General features: G+C 33.5%; 2 protein-coding genes across 5 annotated transcripts in view; both read left to right on the forward strand.

The window, feature by feature from the left end:
• The first annotated feature begins 661 nt into the window (after positions 1-661).
• Positions 662-6,359, forward strand: LOC107847878 (aspartic proteinase 36). 4 transcript variants are annotated; one of them, XM_016692453.2, is made up of 10 exons: positions 662-1,183; positions 2,624-2,753; positions 2,866-3,113; positions 3,211-3,438; positions 4,272-4,434; positions 4,604-4,677; positions 4,787-4,883; positions 5,179-5,245; positions 5,682-5,753; positions 5,930-6,359. In XM_016692453.2, the coding sequence occupies exons 1-10, from the start codon at positions 957-959 to the stop codon at positions 6,109-6,111; spliced, it is 1,488 nt and encodes a 495-aa protein (XP_016547939.2). In that variant the 5' UTR covers positions 662-956; the 3' UTR covers positions 6,112-6,359. The 4 variants fall into 4 exon arrangements, with proteins under 4 accessions (XP_016547939.2, XP_016547940.2, XP_016547938.2 ...); XM_016692454.2 differs by having other exon boundaries at positions 671-1,183; positions 2,863-3,113; positions 5,682-5,796; XM_016692452.2 differs by having other exon boundaries at positions 671-1,183; positions 2,863-3,113.
• Positions 6,360-16,590: 10,231 nt separating this feature from the next.
• LOC107847912 (aspartic proteinase 36) overlaps positions 16,591-25,227 on the forward strand; it is a 47,458-nt gene continuing 38,821 nt past the window's right edge. The window contains exons 1-2 of the mRNA XM_016692512.2: positions 16,591-16,849; positions 19,543-19,675. Of these exons, the coding sequence (XP_016547998.2) occupies positions 16,647-16,849; positions 19,543-19,675 (336 nt within the window). The 5' untranslated portion in view covers positions 16,591-16,646. The remainder of the gene's footprint in view (positions 16,850-19,542; positions 19,676-25,227) is intronic.

Here is a 25,227-nt window from a genome sequence, read left to right on the forward strand (position 1 = left end):
TGCGTATGTCGTTTGTAACTAGTAGTTAGGGAGCTCTGGTGCCGCCAGGTTAGTAATCCTAGAACTGTGACCTTTAGTAGGAGCCGCTAGTGTATGTTATTGCTAAGTGGGTGTCCTTTTCTTATTGGGTGTCCTTTTCTTACTCCTTATTTCCTACCTTTTATTTTCGTATTGCTCACTTTTTTTTTCGTGTCCCTCTTATTTCTTACTATTTCTTATTTAGTATTTCGGTTATGCCACTCTTTCGATTTCATGTATTACTATGACCTTAAAAGTTTTTCTTTATCTTGAGCCAGGGGTCTATCGGATACAACCTCTTTACTTCTTCGTAAGTAGCAATATGGACTGCATACATTCTACCTCCAGACCCCACTTGATGAAAATACACTGAGTTTATTGTTGTTGTTGTTGTTCTAATTTTGACGAGCAGAGTTACTTAGTATCTGTTGATAATGAAAGATAACATGTATCGCATAAAATTCGTCAGATGCACCAGACTCTACAGTTATAAAAAGAAAAAAAATAATATATAAAAATTATCATCTTTATAATTTCAAATAGAGTCGTTCAGTCTGAATATTACTACAAATACATTACTACTATTTATGTAAGATAATTCATTTAAAATATATAGTAATAATAATCATAACTCATATGGATAACTTAGACTATACTTATATATATAACACGTAACGTAACTTCCACCATATCAAAAAACTTCCGTTATCTTTCCACTTTTTTTTTTTCCTCTCAAAAGCACCAAAAACTTTAAAACACTTTTTTCCCCTCTATTCTTCTTCTTTATTCATACCATTTTTTTTTTTTTAAAAAATTAATCATCTTTTATATATATAATTAATTCATAAAATAAGCAATTTTTTTGTTCTGTTTAATATGTTGATCAACAACTTATAGATAAAATAAAATTTTAGTTTATTTAGCTGTCGGTGTTGAATATGTTGTTGGTGCTTTTGGTGTTTGTGTGTGCAATTTCTCCGGCGACGGCGACGGCGGTGCTGCCATTAGAAAGAGCTTTTCCAACGAGTAATGGTGGAGTTGAATTGAGTCAACTCAAAGCACGTGACCGAGTTAGACATGGAAGAATGTTGCAACAGCAACAATCTTTTAGTAATGGAGTTGTTGATTTCTCAGTTGAAGGCACTTATGATCCATTTCTTGTTGGGTATAAATTTATTTGTATTTTATTGATATAAATTATAATAATGTGATTTTAGTTTCAAGAAATGTTTTTGATGATCTATTTCATGAAATTTAGCTAATAAGTAGTGAATATATATATTGCATGTCTGGTTTTGACTTGACACGGAGTTTAATATATCTTGAATTTAGCTTCAAGAACTGTATTTTTGTTATTTTTTTTTGCATATTGTTGATGATATAATGATTTTAGTTTCAAGAATTAGGGTCGTTGAAGGCACTTATGATCCATTTCTAGTTGGTTATATATATATATATATATATATATTTTTTTTTTTTACATATAGATACATATATGTTTAAACTATTTATTTGCATATATTTGATTTAATAATGTGATTTTAGCTTTAACAATTTTAGCTAATAGTGAATAGTATTTTCTTTATTGAAAATTGGGTAATTCTCTTTTTTGTTTGTTTGTTTCTTTTTTAAGAATTTAAGGAAAAAAGAAGAGTCTTGGATTGTATTTCTTGTTATTTATATTTGCATATTATTGATGATATTGTGATTTTAGCTTCAAGAACTGTTCTTGAAGATCTGTCTTGGGAAATGCGTTGAGTGATGAATAGTATCTAATAGCAAAGGTTAAATGGGAAGAAATGGGTAAATTATCTGTTCTGTTGATTTTCCAAACTGGACAAGTATCGTTGAACATCTATTTTTAGTATAGTGGACAAGTATTATTGGACGGAGGGAACAATTGAATCTCTCTCAGCATCCACTTTTACTTGTCCAGTTTGTCAATATTGAACTAGTAAAAATGAACCGAGGGAGTAGTTTTCTTGCCAACAATTTATGTTGGAAATTGGGTATTTCCCTTTGTTAATTATTTATTTAAGGAAATTGGGTAGTTCGTTTTTTGTTCCTTTTTTAAGAATTAAGGGGGAAAAGAAGTTTCTTGGACACTCTTTATTTGCAAATTATTGATGATTTTAGCTTAGAACTGTTCTGGCTATTTATTTCAGGAAATTTAGATAATAAACTAGTTGTTTTATTGATGATTTCATTGGTAGTGGGTACTTTCTTTGTCAAAAGTTTATGTTTGAAATTGAGTATTTCTCTTTTTGTTTCTTTTTTAAAAAAATGAAGGGGAAAAAAAGGAAGTGTCTTGGACTGGTTGCAATGGTAATTGGTAAAACTTGTTTTTTTGATTATTTCTTGTCTTCATTAGTAGTATAGTACTGTATCAACACTTGCACTTCATCTCTTTTTCTCAGTAGATTGTGTATGGACTAAGTTGGATTTGTGGCCATAGAATTCTTGTTTACGTTGTCTTTCTTGGATTTTTGTTACTTTACTTATCTAGTGGCTAAGGTTAATCATGTTTTGTAGCAGTTTTATGATTGATTTACAAGTTATGCGTCTATCACAATGAATGTTAGTTGAGGATATGATTTTGTTTCAGGCTGTACTTTACAAGAGTTAAGTTGGGTTCCCCTCCAAAAGAATTCTATGTACAGATAGATACGGGCAGTGATGTGTTGTGGGTTAGTTGTGCTTCTTGTAATGGTTGCCCAACATCTAGTGGACTTCAGGTTTGTATTTTATTGTTATTTCGGCAAATTTCCATGTTTTTTGGGGGAATTTTGGTTTTTGAACATACAGTTGTAAGAATAGTGTTTGATTAAATTTTTCTTTTTATAGCAGATTGAGTTAGAATTCTTTGATCCATCAAGCTCGTCAACAGCTCAACCGGTCTCGTGTTCAGACCAACGATGTTCTCTTGGAGAACAGTCTTCTGACTCTGGGTGTTCTACTCAAAATCGGTGCGGTTATACGTTCCAATATGGCGATGGCAGTGGGACCTCGGGCTATTATGTAGCAGATCTTATGCACTTTGATACAATCGCGGGGAATTCTTTGATGACAAACTCGTCTGCTCAAGTTGCTTTCGGGTGTGCTATAATTCATCCTTATAGTTTGAGATGGCATATGTTACTTCAACTACTTGTTAGCATTTAACCTTATTGTTGTTGGGTTTTTGTGACACAGATGTAGCACATCACAGACGGGAGACCTAACTAAGCCCGACAGGGCAATTGATGGGATCTTTGGATTTGGACAGCAAGGCTTGTCGGTTATCGCACAACTTTCCTCCCAAGGAGTGACCCCAAATGTGTTTTCCCATTGCTTGAAAGGAAGTAATGGCGGAGGTGGTATCTTGGTGCTAGGTCAGATTGTGGAGCCAAATTTAGTTTACACTCCACTTGTCCCATCGCAGTATGTTATCTCTTTCATGTCGGGCTTGCATGACTTCATTTATCTTTCTACTAGATAGTTCGTGACCGTGTTTCCTATTTTTCTTTGCCAAAACTTTATTGCAAATCTATCTGATGTGTGCCAAATATTGGCATAGTAAAGGTATTCTTTGTAGTCCTTTAATCAGATCTCATCTAAGACGGTAAAAAAAGAAACAACGAAAAGTATCCGGCTTCTTTATCTTTTCTAATGTGAAGTTTCTTTTCTTTGGTTTATATGTGAAGTTACTGAGTTTGAGATCTAAAAGTTATTTAAAAAAAAAAAATATTTTGTCCCAACTTGTTTGGCGGAACTGCTATAAGTCCCCTTCATACTACTATTAGGCATGCCAGTTCTTGCAGGAACATACCATTAAAGGCAAAATGGGTGATGCAAATAATTGATGCTGGAAAGTAGAGAATTTGATTGACCATTTAGGCAGGATATGTTTGATATTTTCACGTTATTAGTAACTTGAGCTTTGTTTTCCCAATAATCATGCAAATATCTGTTCCCAGGTAGCTGATTATGCACTCCTCGCACCCCATGCAAATATTTGTTTATAACCTTTATTACAATATGGACTCTTGAACTGGTCGAGCTTCTAATAAAATGTGATCGGTCTGTAATCTTTAATGCGTAAGCCTATGCTAATACAGCTTTGACTTTCCCATTCCTTGCCCCAAAGTAAATATGGACAATGTGAGTTGTGTACTTACCTTTGTGGTTTGATTTCGTGGATATCTTTCACCTGCCGCTGTGTTTTTTCATAAATATCCCAACTTACACGTACGTATTTTTTTTTCCTTCACCAGGCCACATTACAATTTGAATCTTCAGAGTATTGCTCTCAACGGACAAACATTGGCTATTAGTCCACAAGTATTTGAAACATCAAGCAACAGGGGAACTATAGTTGATTCTGGAACGACTCTGGCATATCTTGCTGAAGAAGCTTATGAAATTTTTGTTAATGCTGTAAGTTATATCATTCGACCGATTGTGTGATTTGTTTGTATTTGAGATTTAGATCAATTCACGGTGTTACATCTACTAATATTGGGAAAAACTTCACTTGAATCCAGTAGAGTTGCAATTATATCTCCGTGAATGCTCGTTATAACTCAATAGTCTCTTTCTCGTGCAGATCAGTCAGGCTGTTTCACAGAATGTGCGCCCTCTCGTTGCTCGGGGAAATCAGTGTTATCTAACCACCTCCAGGTTTTCTAAAATAATATTGAACTTGGGAGCATCTATGTTCATTTCTTTCGGATGTTTTAGTTTAGTTTGTACTGAAATTTTGACCAGTACTTTATTTTTTTGTGCGCAGCGTCAGTGATATATTTCCCATGGTGAGTTTGAATTTTGCTGGTGGTGCAACAATGGTATTAAGGGGTGAAGACTACCTTATACAACAAAATTCCATTGTAAGTCAAATTTTCTTCAAACTCGTTAATATAGTCTTAAGTTACAGATGTGTCTTCAACGCCATTTACCTACATGTTGACCAGTTCAGAACTTCACTTTCAATTATTGTTTAGTAGCTATTCATTTTGAAGAATGAAAGATATTCATAAACGTGGCTACTGCTACTTTGTCACATATTCTATTCCAATATGTTCACCGACCACACTATGGCCAAAAACTATTTAATTCTTTTAGTGCCTGCAATCTAGTTGTGGAAGTAATCTATCGCACTTAGTACAGTTTTTGCTTTTGTAGGGTGGTACCGCTGTCTGGTGTATGGGCTTTCAGAAAATTGCGGGCCAAGGATTGACAATTTTAGGAGGTAATTTCTTTCAACTCCCTCTTTTTTTATGTTTCTCACGACGCCATCTCTTTCATTGATCTCTGCTCGCTGAGTTAATGAGATATATCGGTTATTTAAATTCGCATACGCCCTGTACTTTTAAAGGATTATCACAGAAATAACTCTAGTACCAGAAGAATCTGTGCATAAACGTTAACGAGTTCACCTGGTAGATGTTTTGCCTGATTTATGCCCATTAATGCTTTCACCTCTAGGATCTCTTTTTAATTTTTTAACCGTCTACTGGTTTTGCCGGTTACCTCTTTTGATCATTTCACGAGTCATAATTCGTATTCTATATTTCATCATATTTACAAAAAAAAAAGCATTTGCTTTAATGATTGCGCCTTTCTAGATGAACGTGATCTTTTTTGTCTTCTTTTCTGTTGATTCGCATGTTTATATTTCTGTGCAGACCTTGTTCTAAAAGACAAGATCATTGTTTACGATTTGGCTGGACAACGGATTGGATGGGCCAATTACGATTGTAAGTCATATAGTGACCACTACAACACATCATACCGCTTACAGTACGTTCAGTTGAAACAATGTTTTGAAATAGGCGAACTATTTCGTCCCTGCAATAAATTAGGTTTTTTAACTTCAGTTATTTGTCGAGTTAAGCTAAGACGCGTTTTATTGTCCAATGTGTTCAACTATCAGGTTCGCAGCCTGTTAATGTTTCGGCTACCACAAGCAGAGGGAAAACCGAATATGTCAATGCAGGACAGTTCGGTAACAACAGTTCACCATGCAACAACCCTCCATACACGCTGTTATTCAAAGTCATTCTAACTTTTGCGTTGCAGGCGTTAGCGTTTGGCACTTACTACCCATTCTTGTAACTGACTTAGGTATATGGTCGAAATCAACTGCTAAATTCTTTCTCATTTTTGTATAGCGCATTGTCCTATAGTTATTTATTTACCGCGGTCGATATTAGTTTTGTTGTTTGTTCAGACAAATTTCCTAGTTTCCAGTTATAGCAAAATCATGTAGTGATTAAATTTCTTGTAAAGTAGATTTTGAACATTTGAAGTGTATTATTACACAATATTATCCATACAAAGTTACATTTGATTTTGAATGACAATTTGTTGAACCCCATTTAGTTATGTTGAAAGCCACAGGTGCCAGAGGCAAAACAAGAGAAAATAATGGAATGGTACGTATATGTCTCTCACACTAACGATAGAGGCATACGTGTACTCAAAGTATGATGGAGGGTACATATGTACTATTTATTATATTTTAGGGGTATATTTATTTCTTTTTTATTTTAATTTTTTAATCTCAAATAATTAACTCAAACTCACTATTCGACCCAATAAACCCATTGAACCCTTTCAAATCAACTCGGTCCGACCTCTATTTTTTGTTTCAAATTTGATACTCCCTCTGTTTTTTCTCTTAAATGTGAACCTCAATCAAATTGCAATGATTGGTCACTTCCTAGGGTTCATAGAGGCGCCCAGTATTGAAGTTCGAATCAATGCCTAATTTACCCTCCTTCAGGTTCATTATTATTTGTTGTTACTAGTTGGTGTTTACTGATTGAAGGGAGTGGAGATTAGGCCGAAGCTAAGGGTGTAGCGATGATTTGTTGGTGGGGTGTTTTCAGTTCGACGGAGATGGTGGCTATGTGGTGTTGATCGGTGGTGGATAGTGTTTTCCCGACAGAATTTCGCTGAAAATTGAAACGTGAGGAATTCAATTTATTTTGCGTTGTTTTTGGGTGTTATGAGTTAGTGATTTTTTTAAACAAAAAATTGATAGTAGTGAATGTTACTATATTAGGAGTAGGAAAAATACATTAGTTAGATTGGCGTCTCTTGAATTTTAGTTGTGACTTGGTCGGGTAGTGGGTTTGGATTAATTTTTTGAGATAAAAAAATTAAAATGAAAAAACGAATAAATGTACCTCCGAACTATGATAAGTAGTAAGTATATGCCCTCCTACATTGCCCCTATTATAAGTGTGAGAGATAGATATGTATCATTTCATTAACAGTAGGAACACATGCGTATTCAAAGTACGATAGAGGATATATACGTATTATTTATCATAATTCGAGAATATATTTATCCCTTTTCCGTTTAGTAAATGATTATTTCTATTAGATTACGTTATAAATCTTTTGAAAAAGATTGAAAAATTTAGGAGATAACGTTTTCTTTATCTTCTTTTCTTTATTATTTGTTTGGTGGATGAAAGTGCTCTCTTACTGAACCTGCTGGACACCACATGTCATATTCTTATAATTTTTTTTCTATATTTTTTTTAAAAGTAATATAAACATACATCTTAATTTATTATATTTACACAAATTTCCATCCTTACAAAGTAATTATAAATATTTCAATTAATTATGTATATTTATTGAATGTGTCGGGAGCTAATTATGTATCTCGACTGATCCAAAATTGAAAAAAATGTATCTTGAGCTAATTATATACTTCCTTCATTTCAAAATAATTGAGTTGTTGGAATATGTCACACACCTTAAGAAAAAAATTTTAGGACATAAATTGTAGGTTACTTTCTACTATTATTTTTTTAATTGTTCTTAAATTACTCTCTTAGAAAAATGTGAAGTACTTAAGAACCTCATTAAATGAAAATGATAAAATTGAAAGAAATTTCCAACATGTCTCTTGAGGAATGAACAATTCATTTATTTTGGATATTGAAAAATAGCTCAACAATTCATTTATTTTGAAATGGAGGGGGTATCTTTACAAAGAAAAAAAATATATCTTCGTTGGATGTATTATATATCTCGACAGATTCAAAATTAAAAAAAATGTATTGGGAACTAATTATGTATCTTTATTTAAAATTGAGATGTTTAGTAATTATATACAATATTGGAATTTTCTATAATTAAGTTTCAAACTCTCGAGATTTATGTAGAAATTTTTTTCTAACATATGTAATTTTTTTCATCCAACTTTTAGGTCATATTTTTTATTTATACCCTCAGAAAAATCATATTTACCCCTATTGCATGAGATTCCAGTGTTCCACCTTAATATTTCTGTGTGGCATATTTAATTTTTTCAATTAAATCTATTAACTCAGTTAAATTCCTTTAACTTGTTTGCCCAATTAATTAAAGCTTTCCGTAACTAACTCAGCAACTAAGAAGGAATAAAGGACCGAATAACAATAGAAAAAGAAAATAAGGGCAAACAACATAAATTCTTCCCACAGTTTGGAGCCTAATTACAATTTTTTTTTAATATTTTACATAATTATTGAAAATCCTCATTTTGAATCTGTCGAGATACATATTAGCTTCTGATATATTCAACGAAGATATATTTTTTCCTACGTAAAGATACATAACTAGTTTTCGATATATTTTTTTTCCATTTTAGATTTGTCGAGATACATAATACATCCAATGAATGTACATTTTTTTCCTTGTAAAGATACACAATTAGCTCCTGATATATATTTTTTTTCAATTTTGGATCCTTCGAGATATATAATTAGCTTCACGATACATCCAAGGAAGATACATAATTAGTTAGAATTTTTGTAATTACTTTATAAGAGTGAAAATTTGTGTAAATATAATAAGTTAAGATATATATATTTATGTTATTTTTTCAAAAAATAAATGCCCGTCATAGTACCCGTTTGATATGTAGGGGTGTACATAGATCGGGTTGGTTCGATTTTTATTAAAAAAAAAAATCAAACCAATCATGTCGGTTTATTAAAACTATAAATCAAATCAAACCAACATAAATTTGATTTTTTTGGCTTAGGTTTTAGTCAGTTTTTTCGGGTTTTTCGGGTTTTTTGGTCTTTTTCGGCTTTTTTTTTATAATCTTTAATTTTTACAATTATATTGTGCTCGAAGACTAGATCAAATATGTTTTCACTCATGTGCTAATGAAAAAACCATAATTATGAAAAAATGAGGAGCAGAAAACTCTCTTGAAACTAAAAAATGAGATGAAGAGTGAAAAATTTAGGTTTTATGTTTTTATTGAATTTTCGATCATTTAATTAGCAATTAATGGACAAATATTACAACTTAAAGGACTAAATTTTTTCCAATATATATAATTATGTCGGTTTGATTCGGGTTCGGTTTGAATTTTTTTTTTGGTTAACACCAAACCAAACCAAACCAAGAATGGTCGATTTTTTTTTTTCTAACGCCAAACCAATCAAACCAAACCATAAGTCGATTTTTTTTTCTCAGTTTGGTTTGGTTCGTCAGTTCGATTTGACTTGACGATTTAGTCTGTACACCCTTAGATTAGATATGGGTATCTCAATGCAAATTAAAATTTTCATATTACATTGATATTGTACTGATTCAATACACAACATTAAGAAAATGATAGTACAGGTACACCTCTCTGTAGTGACAACGTTTGTTCGAAAATTTCATAGTTGCTATAGAGAGTGTTGTTATATATATATGTATATATATATATACATTAATAAATTAAAAAAATTAAACATTTTTCTCGTGAAGTTTTGAAGTAGCTGATGTGCACCATTAAATATATATTTGTATTTAAAATTTACTGTGCGCATGACATTAATGATGATTATCATAAATAGTTTGATAGTATTTTATTTTGTACATAATGTATTTCTTACAAAATATTATTACATAATATTTGACTATGTTATTAATATAATTTTACTAAGAGTGTAACGCTATAATAAAAGTCATTACTGCTATAGGTATAATGTCGTTACGAAGAAGTAAAATATGACATGAAAAATTGGTTCTCGAGAAAATCAGGTTGCTATAGTGAAATGCCGTTATAACGAGGTCACGTTATAAAGAGTTCTGTAACATCATTTTTGACTTTCTTAGCTCATTGTACAATTTGTAAAGTTTTCACATTTGGGTTGTTGCTATGCTGATAGTTTGGATATTCTTATTTTGTAGCTTGTATTAAGCTTTTTTCCCTACAGATTGTTGGTGATTTGTGTTATGTGATGCCTCCTAAGGGAAGAAAGCGCTGCCGAACAGGGCGGACCTACACATACGTTTTGGGAGTTTCGACACCCATTAAACTCGATGCGGAATAGGTATAATTATATAAAAAATATATGAAAATAAGTATAAATTATATAAAAGCACTCACTAAACAAGAAGTTAGTTAGGTGTACTGCCATGTTGAGGTGATTTTTTATTTTTTTCTGTAGTAAGCACCCACACTCTTTAAATCATGGGTCCGCCACTGCTGCCGAAGTCTATCTCAACTTCGTTAGAAGCCTTCCTGGTAATGTAATCGATGTCATTCTGATGTGTTTTGTTAGAGTTCGTGCCCTACTGATTATCTTATTTTCGCCTAACTGTTACTTATCGATGGAACGGGTTGCCTGACGTGTTCCACTGACGTGTTACAAGGAAGAAGTAAAACAGAAAGTAAAGAACACAATGATTTTTACGTGGAAAACACCTGGCTCAAAAGGTGTAAAAAACCACGATCTGCACCTCTACAGGATTTAACTCCAACTTCACTAAATAACTCTGAGCCTTAACAACGACTGATTACAAAATTCTTGTAACCAACAAATAAGAATTATAAACTCTAATCCCTATAACTCAACAACTAGGAATTATAAACTCTAATTCCTAACTACACACACCTCCCAAGGTATGCATTCTCAAAGTCTTTGAGTTTTCCCTAACTCGAAGACTATCTCCTAATTCAGTTTATAACATGCTGAAACTAATATTACATCAATAGCTCAAACACAGTGAACAACTCTAAAAATCAAAGCTAAAACTCTTAGCTGAATTCTATACTTAGGACCTGGTTCTTCAATGCATTTCTTTAGTGATTGAATAGCTTAATCTGTCGATTGTGCTTTTCTGCTTTGTAAGTGCATGAATTACTCTAAATGTTGCATCTTACTCCTCCTTTAATCAAAATTCTCATTACATAGAGTTCTACTTCAAGTGAGACTCCTTTTTTAATTTCAACTCTTGTCTCCTTAGTATTGTAGTCAAACTTCAACTCTTTAAATCAACTTATCTTCAAGTATTTTACTCAACTACAACTTCTTCAATTTCTCACGTGATCAGTAAGTTGAAGTTTTCAGTTGCACTGAATTAACTCAGATCAACTAGTTTCATTCATATTGTCATTCATCAAAACTTCAAGGTTTCAACACATTTGCCTTGAAAAGATGCTGTGAGGACAAGCATCTTATCGAAGAAATGGCGGTATCACTTGTGTAAACTCTACAGAGTCGACGCTTCATAGATCTCTATGGGAAGCAAAAAATGAAAAGCTTAAAGTTACATTTACAAAGTTTATCTACCAGATTTTCCTCATCTTATCGAAGAAATGGCGGTATCACTTGTGTAAACTCTACAGAGTCGACGCTTCATAGATCTCTATGGGAAGCAAAAAATGAAAAGCTTAAAGTTACATTTACAAAGTTTATCTACCAGATTTTGACTCTTCGTGAAGGACCGGACGCATTACTAAGTTTACTCTCCACACAGGGGTGACTCAAGGATAAGGCTAGTAAAGCATTTTGAGGCCTTAAAAATTTTAATAGTAAACTACATTATTTCAACTTCACTCGAAATAATAATGAAGATTATGAAATATATTTTAAAAAATTATCTTAAAAAAAAAAATACTATCTCATTTTTAAAGAAATATTTTAGAACTTTGAACTAAACAACCCAAACTTTATATCAATAAATAAAATTTTAACAACAACATCTAAGTTAATGCATTGAAAACAAATGGCTAATATCTTATTAACTACAATTAGTTCTTACTTTTATTAATAATTATATTAATCTTTGAAGTTAAAGTTATATGTCTTTTAAAAATATTACACCAAAACAATTACTATGCAAGAACAAATAAAATAACTTTAAATTATTACAGTAGTATTTTTGTATGTATGTTTACATATGTAAGGTCTTTGACTTTAAACCACTAATTTTATTGACACGCTTCTGCCTCCACATTGCTTCTCTGCAAAGCTGTCCTAAGATTGATAACTTCATGTATTTCTTGTCTAAAATGACGTTCAACAACTTGTTCTTCAGCTTCCAGTGGTTATAAACTGTACAAGTTGCCATATTCAGTTTTCACGTGTTCGCAGTTGAGGCATCTAAATCTTAAGAATTGCTTAATACATCCTCCATCAATTTTGATATTGCTTAATACATCCTCCATCAATTTTGATAGGTTAATCAGCATGGACTTAGTAGCTCAGAAGTTTAATATCTCATTGTTATTTTGATAGGTTAATTAGCATGGACTTAGTAGCTTAGAAGTTTAATATCTCATTGTCCGTTGCTTTGAGAAGTTGCGCTGGACATTTCAGAAGTTTCAGTGTCCGTTGCTTTGAGAAGTTGCGCTGGACATTTCAGAAGTTTCAGTTTCGGATATTATAGAAACAAATGTCCCTAAGCTGACATCCTTTGTTTTCACAAGAAGTATAAGTTCTATATGTCTAACGAATGTTCCTCTTCTGGCATGGCAAAAGTATTTCAACACTGTGCCAGACAGTCATTCTGTGGAGGAAGATTGTTTTGGTTTTGCAAAAATTTAGTGTTTTACAGCTCTCAAAGACTGCTCTTCATTGTTATCCACTTTAACATATGGAACTTCTCTTGAGTTATTTATCTTGAATTCTATTATCTTTTAGCTTATTGATGAGACTTCTTATTGATGTTAACAGTGTCAAGTGTTTTGACCTGCCTTTTCTATCTTCGGTAGAATCATATAGCCTCTCATGTGTTCTTTGTTTGATAAGAAGCCTTTCCATGTTTAGAGTATCTCGAAATACAGTAATATAAGCATTACTAATACACTATATTTTGCATTGATCTTATACACTCTACCAAACGACTCTTAGTGATTTTCTGTCATACTTTGACGATCCTCAATAGTCTGAGGATCGACTTTCTTATTATCTTTCGAAGGTTGAAAATGAAGTTGATATTGGTTATATTGAATCCCTTGAACTCAAAACGGTTCATAAATGTGACATTTAATCACCTCAGGGAAGTTACGCTGGAACATTCTCTTTGGAGGAACAACACCTGAGATGCAGCTTGTTAAGCTTTCTGACACTGCGCTATCACAATTTTGGCGTGCATCACCTAAAGCAGAAATAGTCGGCTATCAAGATCTTTGGTAAAAATATGATAGTTCAAATTGAACAGATAGAAATAATATCTGTTTATGGCGCTAAAATGTTGCCAGCTATGTTGCTGGACACTCTAAATTTCTAATCGCACCGTGTTATGGGTTCTCCATAATGTACTACTTTCGGAGTAGACATGCACTCGTGGACATGTTCGAAGAGTCTGAGCAACATAGGGTGCTCGGGGAATTACAACGTTGAAACGTTTTAGAACAAAAATAAATAAGAGGAGAAGGTTCCTTCTATACAAGCTTTTATTCTTGAAGTGAGTCGATAAAGTCAAGAATGCTACTTTCATTTGTTACATCCTGTCCATTTCTCACGTAAAACTGTAAAAACTGGTGACTTGCTATAGCAGGTAAAAATTACCTGATGGTGTAAAAGAAAAAAAAGTACACTAACTGTGCATCAAACTTAAATTCATACAAGATACGGGGGTCATTATTGTGGGTATAAGCAGCAATTTAATCCAACATATCACCTAATTTGCTATAAAAATGATTTGGATGATCATATTTAATTTTTGCTTCATATGAATTCTTCTTATAAGGTATTATAATTCAATGTCTTTGTTAACATAGTAAGTTTCATTTAATTCACTACTAAATATATTGATTTTAAATTACATTTATTAGATTACTTTTTATAATTACAATAAGTACTACTATTATTATTATTCTTGATAAGATTGTTTGCTAAACCTGTTATAAATAGAACACAAAAGAGAAAGAATATCATATCACCAAACACCAACACTAAATATTAAGATATGAATTTCAAAGTAATTTCTTCTTATCTTCACGGTGATAGGAATTTGTAAGTATTTACTTGCTTTGATTTTTCAGTATGTATTATTACAATATTAAATATTAATTTTTATCATGATATGTGTTTTGCCAACTGCAGAAGTATTCAATGATTTTATCGTTTATTGTTGCAAAACAGATACAGATTGTAAAAGTCATTGTGCGCCCCCTAATATAAATTCCATTGCGAAATAACACTATTGCTTTTGTGGTCAAGATCGACCTGCTGAAATAATCAAAAGTATAAATTAAAAAATTAAATTTCATAGGCCAAAAATAGAAAGGAACAATAAAAGTGCTTTAATTGTTTCCTTGAAAAATATGTAAGTAGTTTTCATTACTTGTTTCTATGCAACTTACAACAAGGCATTAGCCAAATAATAAAGTTTATCATCTTTTTTTCTTTTTCTCATCCTATATATTTCTATTAATATTTGTACATATTGGATGATATTGATTTACCATGCTTTACTGATAATTTTAAAACAGATAAATATTATTTTGTCTTATTTTTATTATCTGTATACAAGTAGGAAATGATATTTAATTTATATATATATGTTACTATCATTTGTTATTTTTTGCATTTTTTATTCACGTTGTTGTTTCGTTTAAGGCCACAACTAAGAACAAAGAAAAAAGTTCTGAAAAAGTAAGTTATTAAATGTAAAATTTAAAAGTTGAGTTAATAATTATAATAATTTTAACTTAATGAATGACTACTGAGTAGGGCTGACCATAAAATATCGAAAATCGAATTATCGAATTGAACTGAAAAATTTAGTAATTGATATTCAGTAATTCGGTATTTGATATAATATTTGGGAGTAAAATTTCAACATTTCCATATTCAGGATTGGGTTTGATAAATGATATTAATACAGTTTGGTATTTACCATATATATATATATAACCAACCCAATAAACAATAGTATTAGTCGTCCCAAAGAATCTCTTGGACATTGGTAATATATTCGTAAAAAGCAATAAAAAGAATACTAAATAAAATTTCTATTAAATATACTTTTTGAAGTTTAAACGTACATTTGCACATCTCCAACTTTAATATGGTATTACCAAATACCGTATCGAATTGAAGTTTAATTTACCGATTATCAAATATGTTTATAAGTATAGTATATGATATCTATGTTCAAATACTGATTACCAAATTAATAATGTATGAAAACTTATGGAATACACCATACAACATGCACCATCAAACTAATGTATGAAAACTTATGGAATTTTCACTTTTTGTGTACAATGAGATAAAAAGATAAAAATTTCCATTAAGTTATGTATTAGGTCCAATCAATATTTTGTTTATTTGGGCAAGCCAATCTATATATAGCCATTTTTTCATTTTACAACCTAGCATCATATTTCTTTTACACATTTGTTGAAAAAAGGTGTTCCATGAGGTTAAATTATTTTGGTATTATGTTTTTGTGATTATAATTTTTGAACTCATATATATTACGTGGGAGGTGGTATAAAATGGGATAAGATGAGATATTCCAAATATAAGCTTACTATTGATTACTCCATCCGTTTCATAATAAGTGAATTGTTGGAGTATTTTTTAGTGTTCAAAATAAGTGAATGGTTCACAGGTAGATGTTGGAAATTTTTTCCAAATTTACCCTCCATTAAATGTGCATTGAGAGTGATGTAAATTATTAATATTTTGAAATTTGAAAAGGATAAAAATGAAAAAACATGATAAATTTATGTCTTTGTTTTTTTTTTCTTAACATGTGTAGCAAAATCAATAATTAACTTACTCCCTCCGTCCCAAATTACCTGTGCTGAATTTTCTAATCTGATTTCTCATTTTACTTATTTTTTTTTATTAATACAATTTTTTTTTCATGTTTTACCCTTTGCATTAATTATTTTTTTTATAAATTAAAATTTAAAAATCATTTAATAGGAACACTATGATAAACTAGTCATGTTATTAATTATTTTTTTAATCAATGTGTCATCTCAATTTGCGACGGAGGGAGTATTTCTTACATAGATCAAATAAGTTCTTTAATTAATTTCTAAGTCTCTTAGAGTAATAGTTTTTTTTTTTTTAAATGATTAGAACAGTCTTTTATTTAAAAAATAGTAAAAAAATATCAAAAGTATAATTACATGACTATACCCAACAAAAAATAATGTCACGTAAAGTATTCTTTTTCGTAATATCTTTAAATAACAGCCTGTTAGGGAATTTTGACAAAAGTTGTTTACTCGACCAAAACAAAAAAAAAAAAAGTTGTTTACACTTAAAATAGTAATAAAATTATTTACGATAAATACTTAAAACTCTTCGCTTCTCTTATTTGTTTTTCCCTCTCAAAATAGCAAAAACAGAGCATTTTTTTTTCCCTCTGTTCTTCTTCTCTTTGTTCTCAAAATGGCTCTGCTTCTTCTTGTGTTTCTGTCGCTAATATCTACGGCAACATCGGAAGGGGTGTTTCTGCCGTTAGAGAGGAGGTTTAACACCGATGAAGTAGAAATGAGGGAACTGAGAGCACGTGATCGAATAAGACATGGAAGAATGCTGCAGCAACAATCTGGAGTTATTGATTTCCCACTACAAGGATCATCTATTTCCAGGTAATTTTTACGTATTCTTTTTTTCTTCTTCTCTATTTTAGGTTCAAGAATTGTTGTTGATCATGTGTTTCATGAAATTTAGCTAGTAAAGTAGTTGTTGGATTGTTCTGAGCCGAGGGTCTGCTGGAAACAACCTCTCTACTTCATTTGACGTATTGATATGGACTACGTATACTTTAACCTAGCTCCTTAGACCTTACTTTGTGGGAATACGTAGGTATGTGTTGAAATTAGTTGCATTGTTTGTCAGAAAAAACTGTTTTTTTTTTTGTGAGTGTTGGATGGGCTAGGTGGGCGAGAAAATGTAGAGGAGCGGGGATGGAAAGTTTCTGAAGGAGATGATTTCGATAACAGTAATTGGCGAAGATCAACTAAAATATCTAGTTGTGATTAATCTTTTGAATGTAGTTAGTGACGAGGCGGAGAGTAGTGTTAGCATTATTTTGCTGTTGAATGAACAATGTGTACTAAAGAAAAGGATTTTGGGCAATATGTTGGTCGAGACAGTTGTGGTTAATCTTGATGAGAATGTAGTTATTTTTGCTGTTCAGTGGACAATTCTGTAGTGATAGAAGGGATTTTGGTTTTCGTGTTGGCCTATCTGAAGTGCATTCGGAGATAGTTTTGGTTAATCTGGGTGAGAATGTAGTTAGTTGATTGCAGAGGCGGAGAGTAGTGTTTCCATTATTTTTCTGTTCAATGGGAACATCCTATAGCGATGCAAGGAATTTTGGTTTTTATTTATGTGCTTATGTACTTTTTGTTAGGTGATTACACATTATTGATGATATATCATGATTTTTGCTTCAAAGAACTGTTGTTGACGATCTGGTTCGTGAAATTTAGTTAATAAACTAGTTGTTTTGCTGATGATTCATTAGTAGTGTGTGAAAGGTTTTGGAAACAGAAGCAAAATCTGATAGTATATTAATACAATTGGGAGTACGTTTAACTCGTATAAATACACAAAGATACAGAGGAGGGTTCTCTATGCTAGACTAGGATTAGATCAAAGAGAGTTAATCGAACTAGGAGTCCTATCAGCTACTGGATATGTTACAAGGTAACATGTATGATGTATCCCTAACAGTCCCTGCACGCGCCGCTATGATGCAGCGATAGCAAGCTTGTCTCGAAGAAATGTAAACTGCATCAATATCATGCTTGTCTCGAAGAAAAAGTAAACTGCAGCTATAGCAAGCTTGTCTTGAAGAAATGTAAACCTCCTCGTCGATAAGCTTTTAGTGAAAATGTCAGCTAATTGATCAACTGAGCTGATGTAGCTCACGTCCAAGTCCCTTGAAGCCACTTTCTCGCGAACAACTTGAAAATCAAGTTCAATGTGGTTTGTGCGGGCATGGAAAATCAGATTTGTAGTCAAATATGTGGGTGACAGATACACCACAATATTGGAGTATGAGTCAGTGTAACATGAAGTTCCTGATGCAAGTTCTGTACCCAAGTTGATTCAGCAGTCGCAGCTGTGAGACCCCTATATTCAGATTCAGTGCTGGACCGAACAACTATACATTGCTTTTAGAGCTCCAGGATATGAGATTCGGCCCTAAGAATATGTGAACTCCATGTGTATTCTTGAATTTGTTCACTGCTGGTGTATTTGTCACGCACCATCAAATTGCTCAATTCATTTGTTAAGTGATTTGTGGCTCTAGAGTCCGGGTACCAGAAAGGATCCATGACACTCGATGGATGCGCCACCATAGCTGGTAAATGTTGTTTGTTAGGGCCTTTATAAGCGAAATCATACTTGCGGTAACAATTGAGGGCAATGTGTCCAAATTTAGAGCAAACTTGGCATTCAGTCGTATTTGAGTTTGAAAAAATTGAGTTGGACTGTCGTGTATTTGTATTCCTGCCACGACCCCTGCCTCCTTTTCCACCATTTAAACCACCAGAATGTTGATTCTTCCTAAAGCCTGCATTGTCCCCTTTTTTGAGAATACAAGTTCCTTACCAGTGAGGTTTACTTGTCCAATCTGTCGACAACAGTTGTTTACTTAAACCTGTATTCATGGCTAATCAACAAACCGTGGAGATCTGCCAAGGCGATCTGTTCAAACCTGGATGTCGTACTCAGGTCCTAAACCTCGTAGAATATACAAAATCAGATCGACATTGGTAGCTGGTTGGGCTGCTAGGTTATGTGCAAATGTATTCATCTTCTTCATATAGTCAACCATGGATATCGTACCCTTCTTTGTGGTCTGTAACTGCAGACGTAGTTGCATAATCCTGGCCCTAGACTGGGACGCAAACATGTTTTCCAGAGTTTGCATAATACTTGTGAATGAGACATATTTGGAGCAGAGAAACTATTATTTATCCATAACAGTATAGCCCTCTTTTTGTTTATCTTTTAAAGAAAATGAAGGAGAAAATGAAGTTTCTTGGACTGGTGGCAATGGTACTTGGTAAAGTTTGTTTCTCTGGTTATTTCTTGGGTTCATTAGTAGTATAGTCTGTATCAATATTTGCACTTATCCCTTTCTATGTACTAAGTTGGATTTATGGCCTTTATCATTCTTATTTACATTGTCTTTCTTGGTCTTTTGTTACTTTACTAATCTAGTGGCAAAGGTTAAATCATTTTTTATAGCAGTTTTATGATTTATTTACGAGTTATGTATCATCACATTGAATGTTAGCTGAAGATATGATTTTTTCTTTTTCAGGATCTATTATACAAGAATTCGGTTGGGTTCCCCTCCTAAGGAATTCCACGTACAGATAGATACTGGAAGCGACGTTCTGTGGGTTAGTTGTATCTCCTGTAAAGGTTGCCCAACACTTGGTGGAATTGATCAGGTTAGTCTTCTTTTTCTTTTCTGAGTGTGGGGAATCTTGGTCGTTTGAGTCTACAGTTGTAAGAGTATGATATCAGAATTAGTCCGCATAATTAGTTAAGTTTATTAATCAGTTAGCTAAAGGTTAGTTTTTCCAAGATTTTTGGGAGAGGATATGAGATCCTGGTTACTTAGAGTCTTTTGGCAGTGATGTAGAGGCTTTTGAAGATTGGTCTCTGGATGCGCCTTCCATGGAAGATAAGAGTGATAAAGGGAATTTTGGAGGCTTTGTTCTTGATGTTCTTTTCATAGAAAGAGAGAAAAAAAGTGTTTGCAAATTATTTAAACAGTGAAGAAGTTAACTCTAACAAAGACAAGTCGGTGAAAACAAGAAACAAGAAGGATACAGAAGCTGGAGCAGTCAAACTCTTCATGCATTCCTAGTAATCTCCTCCACGAATATGATTTCAGCTAATGAAAAGGAGAAGCGTAATGGAGTTGGTGCAAACGCAATCAACAATAGAATTTGTGATGTTTGTTCAAGAGCTGCTTCAAAAGGAATGCTCTCATGGCAGGCTCGTTCTGATATAATTCTTTCCAAGGTCATGACTTCGTGCGATTTATGGTTCAACTTTGAGAGTGATACGGGAACTTGGGGCAAAATCTGCCCCTGTGAAGGAACTGAGAATGTATGAGCATATGGCCTACCTTGTGAACTGTCACATTGCTGCACATTTAGGAGTCGTCAATTATCAAATTCCTACTTCATATTTCGCTCTTGAGAACAAGGGTGATCTCAAAGGGAAGGAATGCTGTTATGAATAGGCCGAAACCAATCATGGTGAAGCAGCCTAATACCACATTAAGTGGTTATGTGTGGGATATAGGTTAATAAATAATACATTCTAGGAAGAATAGACTTATGAAAATTGTGATAATTGCTTAGGCAAAAGCTTTGCTTCTCATCCCTAACTCTCTCTAGTCCTCTCATCCCCTTCTACTACTGATCCTTTTCTTCATATTGTAATTTCTCCTTTCCTTATTAATCAAAGTTTATTAGTTCTGTTCACTCTGTGTATTGATTGTCGAGTTGAGAATTTGGTATCGTTACATTGGTGCTTTCATTCAGAGGTCTCTCATGGAGGACCAAATGCTCAAGTATGTTGCGAAATCTATTCATGGTGTTCAAGAGTCCATCTCAAGTGATCTCTCAGAAATTCGTATACTGGTGCAAGAGTTGGCTGGCCAGGTGATATCATCGGGCGCACAGAATCTAGTTCCAGATATGTCTGGTGGTCCAGCACTAGCTCCGCGCACTCTTCGCCACAAACCATCAAGGGTGGAGTTAGACCATTTCCATGGCGTGAATCCAGAGGCATGGATTTTCAAAGCTGAAAGGTATTTCGAACTCAATGGGATAGCCGATACTCATAAGTTGTCTATTGCGTCGATTTATTTAGATGGTGATGCTTTGAAATGGTTTCAATGGCTGAATCGGAACGGTCAATTTATTGATTGGAAGCACTTTATTGAGAAGTTGATCATACATTTTCAAAATCGCTACGGCTGTGCTACACAATCAACTGCAAAAATCTTCAGATCTGATTTTGCTTCTACTTTGGACGATAAAAATGCCTACCACATGTTCGATAAATTGGCAGTGAAATGTGCGATTATAGATTCTTTGGCATCGTTTACTGGAAATGATACTGAGATTGAAACTCCTAATGACATGGAGACACCACTAATTGGCAATGTAGAATTAGTTCAAATAGATTTGGTATATGGACCTTCATCTATTGTCGAAGATGCAGTGTTCGACGAAATTTCACACACAATAGTGACCTCCGACATTCATGATCTGAACACTATTTTCCATGAGGGTGCACACTTTGTGACAACAGCAGCCAAGGTGTATGATACTGAGGAATTAGACATTGGAGTCCTCACTGATGCAATGACATCTTCTTTAAACCGTGCACAACCAAAGGAACTGATTGAGCACGCTCTTCCAGTAACCTGCCTATTCCGGTCTCTAATTTTTGCACTGGAAAATCGATGGATGGAATTTCTTCCATCATCGCAGCTCGACCAGTGGTTTTAATGAAGGATGCATCATTGCAACATAAAACTGAAGACACTAAATATTCTGCCCTCCAAGTGAAAAAGGAGACCTGGAACTCCGATTTGAATGGCAATAACGAGGAGGAAGACATTGTGACTCGTGATCTGAATTCTCTATTTTTTTGTTATTACAGTTGGGGGTATGACTCCGGAAACTAAGAGCCACGTTGATCTGCCTGTTGCTTCTATTTTCATGGATCCTGAGGTGACATTTGATTCACTTTTTATTGAAAATGTGTCTACTCCGAGTATGTTGCATCATTTTATGTTTGATCCTGGATTAGAAGGACCTCCACTCCATGTTGCCAGGGTATTTGGGAATTTGCATCCAAGAGATACATCTAGTTTACTAGTTCCTTCTGCTAGCCATCTATTTCTAATGTCAACAACGACTAGGCAATTTGTTGATATCAAATTCCCATATGCTTTTGCCGGTGCCTTATGGGATTGTGTTTACGTGATTCCCTGTTTTCCAGTTGATCCTAGGGCCATAATTTTTTTGGTACCCATTCATGTAACGCCATCGAACCTTTGTGTATGGGATCCAGGAATCCATTTTGAGTTCATGGCTCTAACAGGTTATGCAGTGGACGTAGAGGCACTACAATTGCAGGGATGCTATGGCAAGTTTTTATTAACCCCGTATATTAATTATATCTCTAGAGCATGGGATTTCGGGCAGTGTTAGTGTGTGAATTACTACATCTTGCAATCTGGTTATGCAGAGAATGTGGAGGAACTATTGTTACTGGGATGTTTTGACAAGTTTTTTGTCATTGCTTGTTCAAACTCTATGAGTAGAGTATGGGATCCTGGGAAACTAGGGTGTGTAAATTCCTGTTGGTCCAAGGTGTTCTCTATTGTCGAGAATTGTATTGCAATCACATGGAGAGAGAAGGGCATTGCAGCTTCCATTAGCCATCTGTGTGTGTTGCTAATAGAAAATATGACAAAGGTCCCGTGTATGGCTATCAGTAGTGCTTCTACATGTTTGGATGATATACTTACTTGCACTGCTCTTTTGGACACATCTCACATTATTACATATCTTTGCCATGTTAGTCAGCAGCTAAACAAGAATGATGCAACCACGTCTACAAAAATCCAGGCTGCCAACCAAGTTATATCCTTGTTGCTTATCACTCTAATGGTACCCGAGGATGCTCATGCCAACTTAAACCTTGAGGACAAGGTTCTTATTGGAGTTGGGGGTATTGTTATGAATGGGCCGAAACCAATCATGGTGAAGCAGCCCAATACCACATTAAGTGGTTATGTGTGGGATATAGGTTAATAAATAATACATTCTAGGAAGAATAGACTTATGAAAATTGTGATAATTGCTTAGGCAAAAGCTTTGCTTCTCATCCCTAATTTTCTCTAGTCCTCTCATCCCCTTCTATTACTGATCCTTTTCTTCATACTGTAATTTCTCCTTTTCATATTAATCAAAGTTTATTAGTTCCGTTCACTCTGTGTATTGATTGTCGAGTTGAGAATTTGGTATCGTTACAAATGCACTCAGTTTGTACAAGTTTTCGAGTTGGAAAGACGAATTTGACTTTTTTTGGGCGAAATATGGAGAATGGAGGCAATCAGTTACTTATGTTATTTCACCTCCTTGTCCATTTATTTAGAAAGACAAGTTCGATGGTTGAAGTAACTGCATCTTCTGGGCAGAATGGATGACCCATTGTAGTTATTGATAGTTTGGGACAATAAACAACAACAACATACCCAGTATATTCCCACAAAGTGGGGTTTCGGGAGGGTAAGTGTTGTCAAATGGACAGTGTAATCAGCTTACGGAGTACCTTGTTATTCTTCAAGATAGATTTCCTAGTTCTGATTGGGGGGGGGGGTACTAATATCAGAATATTGGTTCAGTTAGGAAAAAGGTTAGTTTCAGACTTCCAGTAGGCAAGTTGGGGGGTTGGGCCACAGGTGACAAAAGAGTTTTAAAATGAGGTGTAGGTGACACAAGTCTTAATAATTGAGTAGAGGTGACAATTACTTAATTATGGTTTAAGAAAGTTTTGAAAATTTTAAAATAACCCATAAGCTTTTAAATTTACACTTTGATCCAAATGTTAGTTAATATATAACGGGGAACGAAGGGAAAAAAATGTCTTTTCTCTCTCCTCATCCGTTGTTATTTTCTCTCTCTTCATGATATTTATTGTTCATTGTTGTTGTTGCTTTATTCATCATTTTCTGATTCATTATCATCATCTTATACTTCATTATCATCTTCATATTCTTCTTTTTGACCATTGTTGTTGTTGTTGTTGTTGTTACCCCAACTGCTGCTCTTTGACCAAATCCTTATGTCAAATTTTATTTCGTAAATCACTTTCAACTTTGGAATTTACTTGAGAGGAGACTTTGGTAAGTCAAATTATGCTATTTAGTTGAATTTGGGTAATTGCTAGTGTGTTGTTTTTTCAACAATAGCTTGCACGCGAATATGAATGCAATACAAGAGCAATCTATTTAAACAGATCCATTATCTGCGGCAAAGATAAATATTTTGTTGTAACAGTAGACTCATGTTGGATGGATTCATGTTTGAGGATTTTAGGTGCCCGTAATATGAATCGAATAGATGGGTATTCTGTTGCACCAGATTAGTAATCTGTTTCAACAGATAAATAATCTGTTTCATCAGATTACTAATATGTTTCAAACAACAAAATTTAGATACAGCTCCTGTCACACCCAAAAACTAATAGATAACTCATATGTTCTTGCTATTAATACTGGAGTCAAATTATTCCTTAATTGTAGACATGTCATTCGTTAAGAAATAGAAATAGACAACACAAAAATTAAATAAGAAATAAAAAGTCGTAAATCAAACATAATTTTTTATAAAACAAACAAAAAAATACATAGATAACAGAAAAAAAAGCTTAATTATTATTATCATCATTATTAACATCATTATTATTTGTATGGCCAACCAGCCAATCTTCAAAGGGCAGCAGCAGAGCCTTCTGGAGACTGCGGATCTCCTGCAGCATCCTTACTCTGATGGCGGCCAACTCCCAATGCAGGTCATGAACCTCCTTATGTAGTTCCCTCATGGAGTCTCGTAAAATAACGACATCTCACACAGGATCAGCCATATCTAAAAAACGCATAAGTTGACAAAACACACACGTAAACACAAAAGTAAAGAAAAGAAAGAATTTGAATGTAATGTAATACAACGTATATTTACACAAAAATCAATAAAAAAATTTACCAGAGATAGAAAAAAACTATTAAGTCCTTGAAGAGAAAGTAGTTGAAGATGTAACAAGAGTGAGGAATAAATAGTGTGTAGTAGAACGAAAGATTGAGTAAGGAGGAACCTATTTATAGAGGATTGAACTTGAATGAGTTAGACAAAAAATCGCAACTGTTCACCTCCATTTATTAATGACATTCTTGATTACTGTAAAAAGT

This window comes from Capsicum annuum, chromosome 11 (assembly GCF_002878395.1).
Source record: "Capsicum annuum cultivar UCD-10X-F1 chromosome 11, UCD10Xv1.1, whole genome shotgun sequence".
NCBI lineage: Eukaryota > Viridiplantae > Streptophyta > Magnoliopsida > Solanales > Solanaceae > Capsicum > Capsicum annuum.